We start from the raw sequence: 17,317 nt of genomic DNA, 5'->3' as shown, positions 1-17,317 counted from the left end.
GTAATCCTCGATTTTTCCCTGCTTCCCAGAGTCATCCTCTCCTTACTGGGGACTCTCAGCCCTGGTGCCTCTCACTGTCACACCATGGGACTGAGGGTGTCTGTGTCCAGCTCTGCCTCCCCACCAGTCTAGGAACCTAGAACCAGTAGAAGGTCAGGCATATGGGGGCGTCAGGGAATGCTCAGAGAGCAGACACGAGGCCACATTTAGCAACAACATCTACGAGCAGCACTGGACCTTCAGGGGAACCACACGGGGTGGGGCTGATGCGATCTCTGTTTTACAGACAGGTGAGGAAACTGAGGCACAGAGAGGTCAAGCGGCTGGCCCCAGTCACAGAGCTGGCTGGTGGAGGGGCGCAAAATCCCTGAGGGGGGCGAGTTGAGCTTACTGGACGGGCACAGGGCTCTGGCCGTCGGGCAGATACACCACGATGTAGCCATCGGAGTCGGGCTTGGGGGTCACGCTGGGCTTAGAGCTGAGCAGGTTGAAGGCGGTCCAGGCAGTGACTGTCTGCTGGAGGCCACCCAGGCTGCTGCCGCGGTTGGTCAGCACGAAGTTGTAAAAGGTGTTGGGCTTGAGATGCGTGATGAGCTTCTTGGTGGTGCGGCCATCCACGTCCAGCGTGAGCCCATTGTACTGGATCTGTGGGCCGGGCCAGCTCAGTAGGGCTCTGGGTTGAGCCCCTGGTCCTGACCGAGCCTGGATCCCAGACTTAGCCCTGACCCTGCCAACTGTGACCCCAGACTGAGCCTCAATCCCAGCTGAGCCCCAATTCCAACAGAGCCTTGATCCCAGACTAAGTCTTGACCCCAAACTCAGCCCCAACCCTAGATTGAGCCCCGAACCCAGGATGAGCTATAATCGCAGCCAAGTCCCGGCTCTAAGTCCCAATCCTTAAACAGCCCTAATTCCAGACTGAGGCTTGAGCCTAGATTGAGACACTGAGCCTGAATCCTAGCTGAGCCCCGATCCCAGGCTAAGCCCCAGCTCTGACTGAGCCCTAATCCCCTACTGAGCCCCAAACCCAGAATGAACTTCAACCCCTGGGACTGATCCCAGGCTAGGCCCCAATTCTGACTGAGCCTTGATCCCAGACTAATAAGTCTTGACACCAGACTAAGCCCCAACCCTAGACTGAGCCTCAAGCCTACCCGGCAGCGAGTCCAGCTGACCCCCAGCCCTGGACTCAACCCCGACTCCAGACCAGGCCCCAACCCCGGCCAAGCCCCACCTCCCGACTCGTCGGGAGGCTGCACCTTGTAGGGCGTGGGTGAGTGGTAGTTGTCGGGGAACTCCCAGCTGAGCAAGACCGCCGTCTTCATGATCATCTTCACCTTGAAGTTCTTGGGCGAGACTGTGCCAGGCAGCGGCAGGCAGGAAAGAGCAAAGGAGAGGTCCCGTGAGTGCTGGGGGGCGGGGGGAGCGGGGGGACGGGGTTGTGTGGGGGGCGGCCCAGGCGCTCCCTGTCGTCCGCTGTGCCCGTGGCCTTACTGCCTGGCCCTGGCCCGGCCCTGCCTGTTCCAAGTCCCTGCCGCGGGAGACGGCGCAGCTGCAGAGAGAAGGCGGAGGTGGAGGGGGGTTGGGGGGGACGGGGTGGGCTGGGGGCGGTGTAGGGGGGCGGCCGTGCCACCTAGGCGTGTCCCACCTTTGCCAACGCCGGAGCCTCGGGGTCCGGACTCGCCTTGAGCGTCCACGAGGAAGCAGAAAAGTGACCACTTACCTGGGCGGGGGAGAGGGAGGGGGCTGGGGTGGGGGTGGGCGCGAGGCCCGGTCCGGCTCTGGTGCGGGGATCACCGCGCGCCTACCTTGGTCCCGCAGGAACGTCCGGTAGCGGACGGGGGGGCTGTAAGGGCCGGGGCCGCGGCGCGTGTGGGCCCGCACTTGGAGGTCATAGGCCGTGTCGGGCTTGAGGCCCTGCAGCGTGAGCACGTTCTCGGCGCCCGGCTCGGCTGCCGCGGGCAGCTCGGTCTCTCGGGCGGGGCCCAGGGTGCCGGCCTCCCGCACGGCCACCGTATACTTGACAATGGCCCCGTTGCGCTCGGCGGGCACTGGCGGCAGCCAGCGGAGCAGGACTGTGCCGGCGGAGGCGTTGCCGGCCGCCTCGAGGATCTGTGGGTGGCCGTGGGGCGTATCCTCGGGGATGCTCAGGACCTCGGCCACCTCCTCGCCCAGGCCGCCTCGGCTCCGGACCGCCAGCCGGAACACGTACGTGGCGCCCTTGTGCACGCCCGACGCAGTGTAGTGGTCCTCGGTGGGCGGGAACTCCAGTGTGGCCAGGGGCGACGAGTCCTCGCGGCCGAACTGCAGGCGATAGCCCAGCACCTGGTCCTCGGCGGTGCCGGCCGGGGGCTCCCAGCGTGCCAGCAGGCTGCCCTCGGTGGTCTGCTGCACCGACAGGGTGGGGCGGCCCAGCACTGTGGGAGGGGATACAGGGCCGGGGTCAGCCTGGGAGCACAGGGTGAGATTGCCATTTTTTTTTTTTTTTTGGCCACACCGTGCAGCTGGTGGGATCTTAGCTCCCTGACCAGGGATTGAACCCAGGCCCTCTGCAGTGAAAGCGTGGAGTCCTAACCACTGGACTGCCAGAGAATTCCCAAGGGGTTGCAATTTTTAAAAGCGGTCTTGGGAAGGCCTCGCTCAGAAGCAAAGACTCGAAGGAGGTGAGGGAGGGAGCCACAGGGAGGTCTAGGGGGAAAAGTGATTCAGGCAGAGGGAACAGCCAGTGCAAAGGTCCTGAGGTGAGACTGTGCTGGGTGAGTGCAAGGAACAGCGAGGAAGCAGGGGGCTCAGAGGACCCGATAAAGGAAAACATTAACAGATGTCACAGCAGGCCCGCATCTATGTTTCTCCTTCTTCTGTTAGTAAGTCACTCAGCTCTTGCCTCATTTATTCACCCCTTGCCTCCTGCCGGCACCTGATTAATATCCATGGAACGGAGGAGTGTCCAAAACCCTGTCCCTGCCCCCACGGTTCTCACAGTCTGGGTAGTGATCAATGTGTCAAGGCCCTGAGAAGCCCTGCAGTGCTGAAGCTCTACACATGAAACCAGGCCTCTCCACTGCAGGACTTATCAGGACCTTTAATGGATGGTGGTGTGAACAGTCACAGTGTATGCAGCAGGTTCCGCTTAGCAAGCATGGCTCCAACGTAACGTCCCTGAGAGAGGACGGCAGATCACAGGAAGCTTCCTGGAAGAGGTGACATGGGCGCTGGAGGACACAGAGACTAGGCAGATGAAGGGAACAGTAGGGGCATGGGCTGGCAGCAGTGTGGAGGGGTGCTGTGTCCAGCTGGGAGGCCTTGAACATCAGGCTCTGTGGTCAGCAGTGAGGCATGGAGGGTGCAGGAAGTGGGGTGGAGGCCACGGGGGCCTTTGTTCCTCGAACACACCAAGCTTGTTCCCTCCTCTGAGCCTTTGCCCGGGCTCTGCTCTCTGCCTAGAATACCCTCCCCCCTTACATTTTCATGGCTGTCTCTCTCTCCTCACTCAGCTGTGTCTGGCTGGTGAAAAACCAGCCTCTTGAGACTGATGGGAGGGGCCCGAGGGGGAAACTGAGGCAGGGCTGCCAGGAGAGGAGGCTTCAGGGTGCAGCAGGAGAGACGGGCACACCACCCTGAAATGACAACCCGCCTGGGGTGATCAGAGCTGGGATAGGGGAGGCACGGGGTGCTGGGGGAAGGAGAGGTGCAGAGAGGCGGCCTGACCAAGACCGTGGCATGGGGGTGAGTGGGGAAGGCTTCCTGAGGAGGTGCTGACTAACCAAAGACCCAAAGGATGCAGAAGAGACGGCCAGCCCGGAGAAGGGTATCCAGGCAGGGGGAACAGGAGGCAGAGGGTGAGGAGTTAAGAGTTGGCTGTTAAAGGTTTCCATCTGGCTAGAGCTGAGCGGGGCTGGACCACACTGGACCTTAATATCCTCTGGAGCGGCCCCACACCTTTGCTCTCCCTGTTCCTCCCGCTTGGTGCATCCTCCCCACCAACAGGGGCTCAAGAACTCTGCAGGGATGCTCTGAGGGCAAAGGGGCCATAGAGGGTCTCGCACCTGCTCCCTTGGTCACTACCACCTTGGGTTTACTGCGAGCGCCATCTCCTTTCATGGTGTAGGCGGCTACCGTGATGGAATAGGCGGTCTCAGGCTGCAGGTTTGTGATGATCATCTCCTGCGGGCAGGGGCAGGGGCGGGGAATCAGTGACACAACCAGGGCTGCCCACCCTCCTCCCCATGCTAGGGACAAGCAAGGCAGACATGGGGCCCAATCTGTGGGCAGAGACGTGCACCCGAGCTCATGCACAGACCCCGACACGTAGCACGTCCATGCTGAGATGGGCACAGGTGGCCTGACATCTGTCATGGACTGCCTGGCCCAGTGCAGTCCCCGCCCCTCTGGTCCCCAGCTACCACTCTTGCCCCACCCCCATTCTGTCCTCCCTGCAGTGGCCCCCAGAGGGTGCCTGTGAGCAGCTGAGTCAGGTCTCCAGGGCTCTGGTCTCCCTGGGGGCAAAAGCCCAAGTCCTTCGCACCACCCCAAGTCCTCTGCCGCCCACAAGGCCCTGCACGACCTGCCCCTGTCCCCTCCCTGCCCTCACCTCCTCCCTCCCTCACTCTGCTCCAGCCACACGGGACTGCCTTGCTATCCCTCCTCCAACCAGACATGGTCCTGCCCTAGGGCCTTTGCACTGACTGCGTCCCTTGCACCCGAACCCTGTCTCCACTACATCCATTGGTGTGCTGGAGATTCCTTATACCAGCTCTTGAAAGCCAACAGACGAATTTTCAGAAAATTTGCAAGCCACTTATTAAACAGCCGTTATTATAAATTGAATTATATAAACGTACGATCAAATAAATAGTAAAAACAAAGGTAATAAGTACTCAAAACCCACCCCTCCGTCATTATTTTATCACGTTTACTATTATCTATGTCCTCGAGATTATTCTATTCTGTCTCATATCTGTGTGATACAAATACTATACGATGACGAGCTACCACAAATCTGGTAGGTAGCTTGAAATCGACACGGTGGGAGTATTTACACCATGGAAAAGGGCAAATGCTCCCAGTCAGGACTGCGCCCACCCGACAGCTGGCTGTTCAAGCGTTTACACCACTATCTATGCCCCGTCCCCACCAGAGCTGTAACTAGACAAGTATTTGTGTCTTGTTCCAAGTAACATCCCTCTCCCCTGAACCGTGACCCCCAGGAAAACGGGCTCAGGCGTGTCTTGGTCACCGCCGCATCCACGGCACCTAGCACAGGATCAGCAGGTGCTCAGTAAATCACTGCTCATTCAGTGAATGACAGAGCACCCTGACCCTCACACAGTCACACGCGTGTCCATGTTTCCCATACATGCACACCCACAAACATGTCCGGCATGCCTGGGAGCTCCGGGGTGGCCCCAGGTCAGGAGCATGAGGAGGGGGGGCAGGATGCACGAACAGAGGGTCTCCTGCCCCTGAGCCTCACATTCAGTCCTTCCTGGGGTCTTGGTGGGTTGGAGGGTCTGAGCCGGAGCCATGTGGGAACCTCCCCCCAGACTGGGGTGGGGCGGGGCGGGGGAGAAGCAGAGCTACTGGAGTGGGTGGGGCCGTGTCAATTTAACATCAGGCTTCGGGCTGTCAGAAGAGCCTGTGGCCCCTATCTTAGGGGCAGAAAGACAGACCAGAGAGATGCAGCGACTTGCCCAGAGTCACACAGCAATCCTGACTCTGGTTCAGGGCCTCCTGCAGGCCTCCTTTCCCAGCTGGGGCCCACTGACCCCTCTCATCACGCCAGGGCCAGAATGAAGGGGACACTTTGGCCTAAGAGAGAAACTTTGAGGTCAGGTAGGGCTGAGTCAGGTGACAAAAGGGTCAGGCTAGGCTGGAAAGTGACTCAGTTTGGATCTGCCAGGCCTGGGTGCAACAGGGGAGGCTGTGGGCTGGAGGGGGTTGGTTAACGCTGTCGAACAGCTGGAGCAAAGGTGTGGTGGAGAAGACCCAGGCCGGGAGCTAGGCTGGAGGAGGGAAGTTGGGAGGCAGGAGACCAGTGGACTCCAGGGGCCATTCAGCTAAGAATGGATACCTCTGCGGTCCCCAGCAGAAGCCCATGTGCCTGATGCAAAACCGAGGCTGCCAGCTAGCTCCAAGAGGTAACTAGGTGTGCATCGGGGGCCCAGGGGAGGAGACCCTTTTACAAGGGGCGTGCGGGGGATGGGGTCACAACACTGCACGGCCCGCCCGCGGGAAGAGCATGGCAGCGGCGCGGGGTGGCAGGGGGGCACTACTTACATATTCGGCCGTGTCGTCCGTCTCCCACTGAGCGCGGGAGGAGGCGGCAGGGGAGAGAGGAGGAGGTGAGCGGAGTAGCCAAAGAGAAACACAGAGCAGCAGCGAGAGGGCGGGAGCGCAGGGGGCCCGGGCCCCGCCCCACCCCAGGCCCCGCCCCGGAGCCCCGCCCACCTGGGCATCGGCCAGCATGACGTCCTTGATGCGCGGCGGCCCTCGGGCCTCAGCGCCCTCCATGCGCACGTAGTGGACCTGGTAGCCCCGGATCTGGCCGTGCTGCCGGCCGGGCGCGGGTGAGCGCCACAGCACGCGAATAGCCGTGGCGTTGAGCGCCTCCGCCTCCACCTTCCGCGGCGGCGCGCTGGGCACTGGCGGGTTGGGGGGAGGGGAGGGGCGGGCGGGGCCGTTACTGGGGTGCCCAGCCCTGCCCCGGGCAGCGCCACTGACCGATGCCAAGGTGCCGAGTGACTGCCGGTTAACCCGGTGCTCTGAGCGCTCACCGCTGGCCCGGAGGGAATACCTCCTTCACGCTTCCCACAGCCCGGGGAGGGGGCCCTGATGGTGCACCCCATTTACAGACAGGCAACTGAGGTCCCCCAGAGCCTAGGTTACCTGCCCAGGGCCACAAGACATGAGCGGGCCGTGCATGCCCCACTCTAAGAGGTTACCCACACTGCTTCCAAACTCAGAGCATCCCTTCTAGACAGGGGTTCTTATGCTCCCTTTACAGATGGGGAAACCGAGGCACAGAGAGTTGATCCCAGGACCACAGGGTTATCAAGAGGCAAAGCCGGGATGGGAACCCGGGCAGTCCAGCTGCACGCTCCTACACACTCCAGGGTGCAGCCTGCCCACTCCGCACTGGAGCGCTTTCTCAGCCAGCCCCCAAGCTCAGAGCCCTCGCCTCCCACCCCGCCCCCACCCCAAGGCCTGGCGTGAAGAACCGCTTCACTTCTTCCCCATGGTTAGGACAAAATGTTGGGGCCGCCAACCGAAACTTCCAGGCCAATGGCTCAGAAAACAGCTGGTCCAGGTTTCCTGCAGTTTTATTGGGGAAGCTGCCTGCTTCATTTCCCCTCATGCCCTCAGCTTCTACTGTGTGACTAGCGTTCTTAGAACATTCTAGCTCAGCTACGGTGGGAATATTTACACCACAGAAATCGGCCAGGGCTACAAATCAGTCTCTATGCCCCTGAGAGCTGGCGGTTAACCATCATCAGCACGCAATCTACCTACTTTCTGGGTAGGATGGCTCAGACCCAAGTAGCTCCAAATCTCAGGTTATCCCTAGAGTCTAAAAAACCAGGTTTCTGGGGTCAGGGACCATAATTTTTGTTGCAAGTGCTGCTTGCTGTTTCCTACACTCCGTTTCCATGGTTTCCACCACCGGACCAAAATACAGGGCTCCCCGCTTAACGTTCCAGGCCCAAGGCTCAGAGAGAAAATGTAGCCCGGAAGGTCTAGAACAGAGAATTCCAAGATCAAGGAGCCCGGGTTGGCTTGGGGAGGCTGATGGCCGCTTGTCTCCCTCTCCTGATTGTGGCTTCTATGGTTGGCTAAAAAGTTCATTCGGTTTTTTCCATAAGATCTTACTGAAAAACCCGGAAGAACTTTTTGGCCAACCCAATACCTTCTGACCACCAGCCAGCCCAGTTTTCCAGGGACAGAAGGCTCCAAGGCAGGGGCCGGGCTGGGGCCTGGGGGTCCCGGGGGTCCCAGGCCGGGGCCGGTGCTTACCGTCCTCGTCGGTGCGGATGACCACGGGCGAGCTCTCGGGCCCTGGTCCCACCTCTGTGTGAGCGATGGCCGTGATGCGGTACTCCGTCCACTTGTCCAAGGCCTCCAGCAGGATCTGGGTGGTGGTCGGGGGGATGCCGTTCACCTCCTTGGGTTGCGGGTCCTCTGAGCCCAGCGGTCGGTAGCGGACGCTATAGCTCACCAGGGCCCCGTTGTGCGTGTCCGGCGGCGGCGGGCGCCAACTTACCAAAATGGCCGTGGAGCGCGTGCTGACACATTTAACGTCTTGAGGGGGGGCTGACGGTTCTATTGGAGGGGGGGAGAACGTGGGGGTGGGGAAGGGAGGCGGGATGGGCGGGGAGGGGGTGGGGAAACAAAAGATGGGAAAGAGAAAATAAAAAAGAAGATGATAACAAACAAAACAGAACCAAACCAAAGAGAAGTCGAACCCAAAAGAAGCGGGTGTCAACCAAAGGTGAGATGGGCGGGTGGGTGGGCGGGCGGGGATGGGGGCAGAGAGGGCTGGCCAAGAACGCTGCACTCACCACATGGGGCTGCACTTGGCACACAGTAGGTCTTAGGGAGAGGGTAGCCACAGTCCCCAAGGAGCATATGCACGTGTGCTGTGCACCGTGCCAAGTGGAACAGCAGTAAAAGCCCCATTTACTGGGCACCTACTATGTGCCAGGCACCATGCCAAGTGGCACAGCAGTAAAAGCCCCACTTACTGGCACCTACTATGTGCCAGGCATGGTGATAAATGAAATAGCAAAAGTCCCCTGTACTGGGCACCTACTATGTACCAGGCACCATGCCAAGTGAAACAGCAGTAAAAGCCCCATTCACTGGGCACCTATTATGTGCCAGGCACGGTGCCAAAACAACAGTAAATGTACTTATTTATTGAACACCTACTGTGTGCCAGGTATAGCACCAGGAATACAATGACAATAAATGTACTTATCTATTGAACACCTACTGTGTGCTAGGCACTGTGCCAGAAGAATAACAATAAAAGCCTCATTTATTGGGCACCTACTATGTGCCAGGCACCGTGCCAAGGGCTTCACAGAATAACAGTAAGTGTACTTATTTAGTGAACACCTACTGTGCACCAGGCACAGCACAGGAGCAGAATGACAGTAAATGTACTTATTTATAGAACATCTACTGTGTGCTAGGCACTGTACCAGAGGAATAGCAAAAGCTCCATTTACTGGGCACCTACTATGTGCCAGCCACTAGGCCAAATGCAAAAGCAATAAAAGCCCCATTAATTCAGTAACTACTATGTGCCAGGCACTGTGCCAAAGGCTGCACAGAATGGCAGGTGAGAAATCTACTTATTGAACCCTACTATGTGCCAAGCACCATGCCAAGGGCTTCACAGAATAACAGTGAAATATTTATTGCACACCTACTGTGTGCCAAGCACTGTGCCAGAAGAATAGCAAAAGCTCCATTTACTGGGCACCTACTATGTGCCAGGCACAGCACCAGGGATGGAATAACTGTAAACACTAATTTACTGAATACCTACTGTGTGTCAGGGGAATAGCAGTAAAAGCCCCATTTATTGGGCACCTACTATGTGCTAGGCCTGTCTCTAAAAGCTTCACAGGTTAACAGTAAGAGCATCTATTTACTGAACACCTGTATTGCCAGGGACCCCAGAGGGCAACCCTGTGGTTACTTCTTGGCCTCACTTGCAAAGAAAACAATGTCTGAGTCTTGAGCACCTACTGTGTGCCAGTTAGCATGCCAAGGGCTATACAGAGTAATAATAAAAAGCCCCTGTGTATTGGGCACCTACTGTGATGGCACTGGGTCAGGGCTTTATAGATAACACAGCCCACAGTTAGCACCTACTGTGTGCCAAAGTTTTAGTAGCTCATAGTTCTTCTGTTTTGAGCTCCTACTGTTCACCTGATGCCAACCTAAGCCCACTGCAGATCAATAGCACATCTCATTTATTGAACACCTACTATGGGCTGGTCACTGCAACAGCCCTCTGAAGATATAAGTAGCCGTTGCCATTTACGCGGCGCCTACTGCATGCCAGGCACTGTGCTAAGGTCTTTACTGAAACAGAAAAACAGTGCCCACATACTAGGTACCTACAACATGCTAGGTACTATACTAAGGACTATGTAGAACATTAGTAGTTCTCATTTCTTAACAAGGCCTACTGTGTGTCAGGCCCTGTTATTACTGGATAACAGTAATAGTCCCTACGTTCGAAGCGTCTACTATGTGTCAAGCACTGTGCTAATGACCTTATATAAAAATAGTAATAGTTCTTACTTATTGAGTACCTACTATTTACACACACAGTTCCAAGAACCTTGCAGACAACAGTTTCATGTTTGGAGCAAAAACGAAACCATGCTAGGCCCTTCCAGACTGAGAGTGGCTCCCATCTGAGCACCTACTATGTGCTTAGCACCAGGCCAACCTCTTTAAAGTGCCACTTATTGAGCGCTTACTGGATGCCAGGCACTGTGCCAAGGGTTTTGCAGAGCAATCATTGTAGCCCCCATGTTTCGGGGACCTACTGTGTACCCGGCACCAGGTTGAGCTTGTTACAAGCTACTAGTAGCTTCCATTCATGGACTGCCAACTCTGTGCCCAGCACCCTGCCGATCCATATTTAGACTGAAAATGGCAGCTGCCATTTATGGAGCACCTACTGTGTGCCAGGCAGCATGCTAAGGACTTTGTTAAATAACAGTGATACTCCCCATATATTAAGCATGAACTGTGTGTGTTAAGGGCTTTATGGAATAGCAGTAATAGTCTCCATGTGCCGAGCACCTACTATGGGCCAGGCCCTGTGTTAAGAGCATTACGGATGATAATCCTCATGTTCTATGCATCTTCTGCACGCCCAGCGGCCTAGGCCCTCTGCAGACTCAAAATACGGCCTACTGATTGTGCCTCATTTAACTCTCATGACCCCCTTACGTGGCTGGAACTAGCACCCCTCCACCGCCACCCCATGTTCCAGGTGGGGAAATGGGTTTCAAAGCCCACCTGGTTTGCCTGGCATTCTTTCATCATTGGTTGTACACCTACTGGGTGCCAGGTCCCACCCGTTCTGGGTGCTCACCTCCCATGTTACAGGTGAGGAAACTGAGGCCCAGAAAAGGCAAGTGGCTTGCCCCAGGGCACGCGGCGCGAGCCAGGCCTTGAAGCCAGGCTCAGCTGCCGTCCATGGGCTGTCTTGGTTGAGGCTGGGAATTCAGACCTCAGCCTGTGCCTTTATCAGCTCAGGCCAGCTGAGGATGGCTGGAGCCAGACCCCCTCAAATGCCCATGACCCTAGAGCCCGCCTCGTCTGGAGGGAGGCTCAGAGAGGTCACTGGCCTTGCTTGAGGTCAAGGCATAGAGAACCTTCACCATCATGCTAGCCGCACTTATTCACTGCATGTGTTTACAGACCACTTACTATGTGCACACCCCATGCTAGGGTCTGGGACCCAGAGATGAATCAGAGGTCCCCATCCTCAAAGACATCAGGCTACCAGAGACCCCAGAGGCCACTCCAATGGCTTACTGCAACCAGAATGACTCTCTGGCCTCACTTAAATTGAAACACTGGGGTTCCCTCCTCCGGAAATAGACACTGGGGGGTCCCCTCCCCCATTTCTTGACCAGCCACCCCAACCAAAAGTGCCCAGGGGGAATCAAGCAGGAGTGGAAAAACCAACCGAGGAATGTGCCAGAAGGAATGGATTCGCTAAGAAAGGGGAAGGAAAAATAAAACCAAAACCATAATAAAAGAAAAAACAACGATGATGGTGATGATGATGAGAAAAACCATAATAAAAGAAAGAAAGACGCCTTCCAGAAAACTCCCAGTCTGGTTACCTACCTTCCACTCTTCAACTGCTAACTTAAAAGACTTTCTTACGAGGGAGGGAATGACGGAGTGCTGAGCTACAAGGCCAGACCGAGCTCTGGGTGGGTCTCCGGCCGCGAGCGGGCGCGCAGCCCTGCTCTGGCCCCAGTGTGGGCACGCTGCAGTTCCGGGCTGGCGCCGACGAGGCAGGAAGGTGGGACGGTGTCTGGGGAGACCCACGGCTGAGTGGTCTGGCCTCCACCTACCCTTGAGTTCAGCCTAAGAAGCCCGCACTCCCCGGGGGGGATACGCCTGGCCCTGCGTCTCGGCTGCCCGATCTCTCGGGCCCCACCCGTCTTCGGGTGCGAAGTGGGGAGTCCCTTCTCCCCCACTCCCTGTCCTGGGCCGCCCCGGAGGTTCGGAGGTTCGCGTGGCTGGGCCAAAGCCGCTTTCTCGACGACCTTGGGACCTTGGAGGCCGCCTCCTTCACAATCCGGCCCAACCTGCGTGACTTGCCGGGAGGGTGCGGGGCAGCGTGGATGCGCACACGGGGCGGGGGGGGGGGTGTTGGGGTGTTGGGGGGGGCGTGGTTCCGGATGCCACGTTCCTGGGCAGGTGTGCCTCTCGGCAGCGGGGTGGAGAGTTTAGGGGGCTGAATTTGGGCTCTGGACGGTCTGCACAGCCCAGAGCTGCTGGGGCACACGGGGCACAGGCTAGGGGGCACGCAGGGTGGGCCGTTTTTGTGAACCCGCTAGAGACCAGCGCGTACTCACCTTCGCGGCACCTGTGCCGGTCTCTCACGTGGCCACCCAAGCCACAGGACACCCTCACTGATCGCCTCACGCACAAACATTCCTGTGAGTTGCGGAGCGCTCGGCTCGGCCCCGGTGGGGCGGGGAGGAGGGGGGGGGGGCCGGGGGTGACGGTGGGGTGCTGTGTCTCCAAGTCCCCTGATCCCAGCAGCTCAGACACCCCGGCCCAAGTTGCTGTCACTCAGGACTGACCCGTGACGCCCTGTGTGCGCACGCCCGGGGGCGGGGGAGGCGGGGGCTTGAAGGTTTGAACACTGAGGCAGCTTCCGGAACAAGGCCTGGGGTGGCTACCCCGTGACTGACTGAGCAGGGGGAGGGGAGAAGAAGAAAGGGGGGGGGGTCACGGCGGGGGCCACTTGGGCCAGACTGAGCAGAGAAGAGGGAGCAGAGGGAGGAGGGGGAGGCAGGGAGGCGGCGGTCGGAGGGGCCTGCCTAGGCCCTGAGCTCAGAGCAGGCAGGGAGGGCGCGGCGGGGGCCACGGTGTGGCCCAGAGCCCGCTGCAGTGTTCTGGCCAAAAGGTGACTTTCTGTGACAGGGAGGCCAGGCGGGCACAGCGAAGAACTCCAGGAATTCGAGGGCCCTATGTTTTGGGGGTCCTGCGCTCCCCCCAGAACCTGGCATCAGCTCTGACTCCCCCACGCCCCCGATCCCCTGGCAATGGGGACCCAGTCTTGGGGGCAAGAAGGGCCATCTGGGGAGGTAGGATCGTCTCTGCATCCTCTGCTCTCTCGGAAGGATGGGGTGTGAGCTGTGACGGCGTCACAGACCCCTCCAAACACCTGTGAGATGGGCGCAACGTGGCCATTCCACTAACCCCAAATCCGGGCGAGGCAGAGGAGAGAGGAGGTGCCATCAGCGAAGCCGGCCACGGCTGCACCCCAGGGCGATGGAGAAATCGGAGCCTGCGGGGCCCACCGGTGAGCCCCTCACTGCGCTGGTGGGGGAACCGAGGCGCAGCGTGGATGCAAGCGCGCCCGAGGCGGAGGAGCGAAGCGGGACAGGCGGAGGCGCCCCCCACCCTTGCGCAGGCCCCGCCCGGGTCAGTGCGCAGGCGCCGGCCAGGTCCCCACCCCCGCAGGTCAGGGCGGGGTCCGCGAGACACCTACTGGACTGCAGCGTGCGCTGCCGCACCACCGAGGTGAAGGCGCCCAGGCCTTGCGGGGAGCGCGCCGCCAGGCGGAAGGCATATTCGGTGTTGGGCTTGAGATCGTCCACCACGAAGGCCGTGGCCGGGTCGAAGGTCCTCCCGACCTGGGGGCGGGGTGGGGAGAGAGACGGAGATGGAGAGAGACAGAGAGAAACCAGAGAGATACAGACACAGACCTCACAGAGTGATGGAAATGGAGAAGGAGAAAAGAGTGAGAGGTGGAAAAATTAGCAACGGACAGGGGCAAAGAGAAGGGGGGAAGAGAGACATTCCGGCACAGGCTCGGGGAGACAAGAGAGTCGCCCAGAGTGGGAGCCGGGGGCGAGCGCCAGCCCGCCTCCCCCCCCCCCCAACCCCCCCACGCACCTCTCTGCCGTGGTCGCCTTCCCGAAAGAGGAGCTCATATTTGATGATACTCTCCTGCCGCGGGGGGCTCCATGAGAGCCCGATGCTCGTCTCCGACTTGGCTTCGGCCCGGAAGTTCATGGGCTGGCCAGGCACTGCGGGGGAGGGGGCGAAGAGGACTGGCATTGGGGGGAGGCCTGGGTCCGCATAGGGTATCCAACCCGCCAGGTTCTCATTCTCCCAAAAAGGGCCCCGTGAAGCTCAGCACCACCCTAAAAGGAAGGGCTTGTTAGGCTCTGGATGCTTCTGGAGTGTTCTCCGCTGTTCTTATTTCTCTTATTTTCCCAGGTACGCCCTACCGCCCCTCGTTGTCCGCTGCCCACCCCAATCCCCCCATCCTCTCTGCTGCCAGCGGGAAAACATTTTTAAAAATCCCGTTTTCAACGCACCCCAGCATCCTCCCCATTCCCCCAGTTAAACAGAAAACTGGTGGGGACCATAATTTGGAATGTGGATCTCCACCCTGTATCTGATTTACGGCAGCAGAGTTCCAAACCTCCTGTCCCTTTGCTTGGACAGCTGCCTGACTCTTCCTGGATTTGAGGTTCCAAAGCCTGAGTCCATAAGAAAAAGCCCAGAAACCTGCAGAGAGCTGGGGCCCCAGGCACCTAAATGCTCCACACCCCTACCCCACGTCCTTCACCCCAGCAGGTGAGAGACCAGCTCACAGACTGTGGGTTAACACACTTTCTATTATTTCAAAATGGGCAGCATGGATCCCTCCAGTGAGAGCGGCGAACAGGGGTTCTCAAACTCAGAGATGGATGGGAGCCGGGGCAGTTAACAGAGAAGAGGGAGGCGAACGGAAACCACACCCCTTTTCTCAGATGCAGCCGGCGGCGGCATCTATCTGGATGCCATCGGACGACCGATTGTAGCCCTATGGGCTTGCCAAATCGGATTTTCCAAGGGTAGCCAGAAATCTGGGTTTTCTAGGACAACCTCCCGCTTTGCAACGCTGGCGTGAAAATACTTTAAAGCACCATGCAGGCCAGATAAACCACGTGGTAACTTCCAGGTAAGATCGGCCGGCTGCATGCTGGGAGATACATCACCGCATGGCCGCCTCCTTCCCTCTGGTGGGACAGCCCCGAAACCTGCTGCCCCACCGCCCCATGAAGCCGTGCTTCCCGCGGGCATCTCACCTCCCTGCTGTGTCTTGACCTGGATGGGGTCCGAGAGGGGCCCATCGCCTACGGAGGTGAAGGCCAGCACGCGCACGGTGTACGTCTCATCCTCCAGCAGGCTGCCCACGGTGGTCAGCAGGCTGTCGTCCACGTTGTGCTTCTGCCAGTTGCCCACGGGGTGCTCGGGCTCCATGGTGTAGTAGACCCGGTAGCCCCGGATCAGGCCGTTGGGTTCCACGGGTTCCTCCCACTGAATGATCATGGTGGTGGCGCTGAGCATCCGGGCCTGCACGTTTCGGGGCGCGCTGGCAGGGGCCTGCTCGCCAGTGCGGGTGACCACCGACTCGCTGGGCGGACCCTGGCCGATGGAGTTGACGGCTGACACCCAGATCTCATACTCCGAGTTGGGGCTCAGGCCGCCGATGCTGTAACGCGTCGTGGTGATGTCCTCTTTGATCTGGTATGGCCCGTCCTGGCTCTTGGACTTATATTCGATGACGTAGTAGGACACGGGGTCTGGGTTGCCAGAGTCCCACGTGATGGTGATGCTGGTGGCTGTGTTCTCTGTCACCACAGGGGTCCCGGGGGCTTTGGGGAGAGCTGTGGGTGGGAGGCAAGGTCACACATCGGGCACGCTGGCTGCAGACCCCAAAGGCTGTGTGACTTTTAGTCACACAACTGCCCTCTCTGAGCCTTCATTTCCTTGGTGGTAACCATGGGCCTAACGACCCCTAGCCCACCATCTATAGCAGGTGTTGGCAAACTACAGACCAAGGGCTGGCACCTATTTTTGTAAATAAAGTTTTATCAGCCCACAGCCATGCTTATGTATCGCTGCTGGCTGCTTCTGTGCTATGATGGTAGAATTGAGTGGCTACAGCAGAGACTAGATGGCCCGTAAAGTTGAAAATTTTTACTCAAAAAAAATTGGCTGTTTAAGAAACATATTCACTTCTGAAGGAAACAGTGGCGGCCCCTGGGCTACAGCTCTTCTCTGTGCTTTACTCTGCTTCACTCTGCTCAGCCACAGGGCCCTTCTGTCTGTTCACACTTCACACTTGCTGTTCCCTGCCCCTGGAATGCTCAGATGGCCAGATGGCTTAAGGCCACCCTCATCCCCCTGGCTAAAGGTGCCCTTGCCCAGTTCTTATCACTGCCTGATGGTACGTCATGACCAGGTTTGTATGTTGTCCCCACCAGCAGGGACCGAGGTTGGTTTACAGTGTGTCTCCAGCACCTGGATAAAATTGTGACTTTCTCTCCCACTTGTCCCAAGATCTCATATCACACAGGCCCCAGGAAGCATGCACTAGAAGAAGTTCAATCCCTCAGCAAAATGACCAACACACCAGCTGATGCTGACACTTTCTATGGCCCTAGGGCAGGGCTCAGCAACCTTTACCTGCAGAGGGCCACACGGTAAATCTTTTCAGCTTTGCAGACCACATGGCCTTTGCTGAGAATTACTCAGCTCTGTCACTGTAGCCCCAAAGCTGCCACAAGCCAGGTGTGAACAAATGGGCAGGTGTCAATAAAGCTTTATATATAAAAACAAGTGGAGGGCCGGATTCAGCCCATGGGCTGTAGTCTGCTGGCCCCTGTTACAAAGCTAGAAAAATTATTTGGGGGCACCCTCCTCTGAATCTCGCCACAAACTTTGAGACATCAGGAGAATCTGTAATCCCTCCCCACCCCCCAATGCTCTATCTCTCTGAGTTTTGCACAGCCTGTTTCCCTTTTCAACTTGTAGTCCTTTCCCCGACCTAGCTTTCCTGGGAGTTGGAACCTTTATTCTGCGGGTCTGAGTGGTGCTACATAGTCCCCATCACTGCTCTAATCAGTCTGCATCATAGCTGCCGGGCTACGTGTCATCTCCCACTTTGGACCGTGAGGCCCAATAGAGCAAGACTGAGTCTCGTTCCATGGGGCCAGGCCCAGAATAATTTGTCACCAATAAGTGTTTGTTGACTGTCCTC

The 17,317-nt window shown here is 58.2% G+C and overlaps 1 protein-coding gene across 1 annotated transcript in view; it reads right to left on the bottom strand.

Moving 5' to 3' along the window:
* PTPRS (protein tyrosine phosphatase receptor type S) overlaps nt 1-17,317 on the bottom strand; it is a 100,760-nt gene that overhangs the window by 14,746 nt on the left and 68,697 nt on the right. Inside the window, exons 7-15 of the mRNA XM_057540471.1 lie at nt 15,360-15,941; nt 14,176-14,309; nt 13,769-13,913; nt 8,011-8,316; nt 6,448-6,641; nt 4,047-4,164; nt 1,809-2,417; nt 1,260-1,357; nt 392-645 (exon numbers count right to left, since the gene is read on the bottom strand). Coding sequence (XP_057396454.1) covers nt 392-645; nt 1,260-1,357; nt 1,809-2,417; nt 4,047-4,164; nt 6,448-6,641; nt 8,011-8,316; nt 13,769-13,913; nt 14,176-14,309; nt 15,360-15,941 — 2,440 coding nt within the window. The remainder of the gene's footprint in view (nt 1-391; nt 646-1,259; nt 1,358-1,808; nt 2,418-4,046; nt 4,165-6,447; nt 6,642-8,010; nt 8,317-13,768; nt 13,914-14,175; nt 14,310-15,359; nt 15,942-17,317) is intronic.

This window comes from Balaenoptera acutorostrata, chromosome 2 (assembly GCF_949987535.1).
Source record: "Balaenoptera acutorostrata chromosome 2, mBalAcu1.1, whole genome shotgun sequence".
NCBI lineage: Eukaryota > Metazoa > Chordata > Mammalia > Artiodactyla > Balaenopteridae > Balaenoptera > Balaenoptera acutorostrata.
This window is presented reverse-complemented; position numbering and strand designations above follow the sequence as displayed.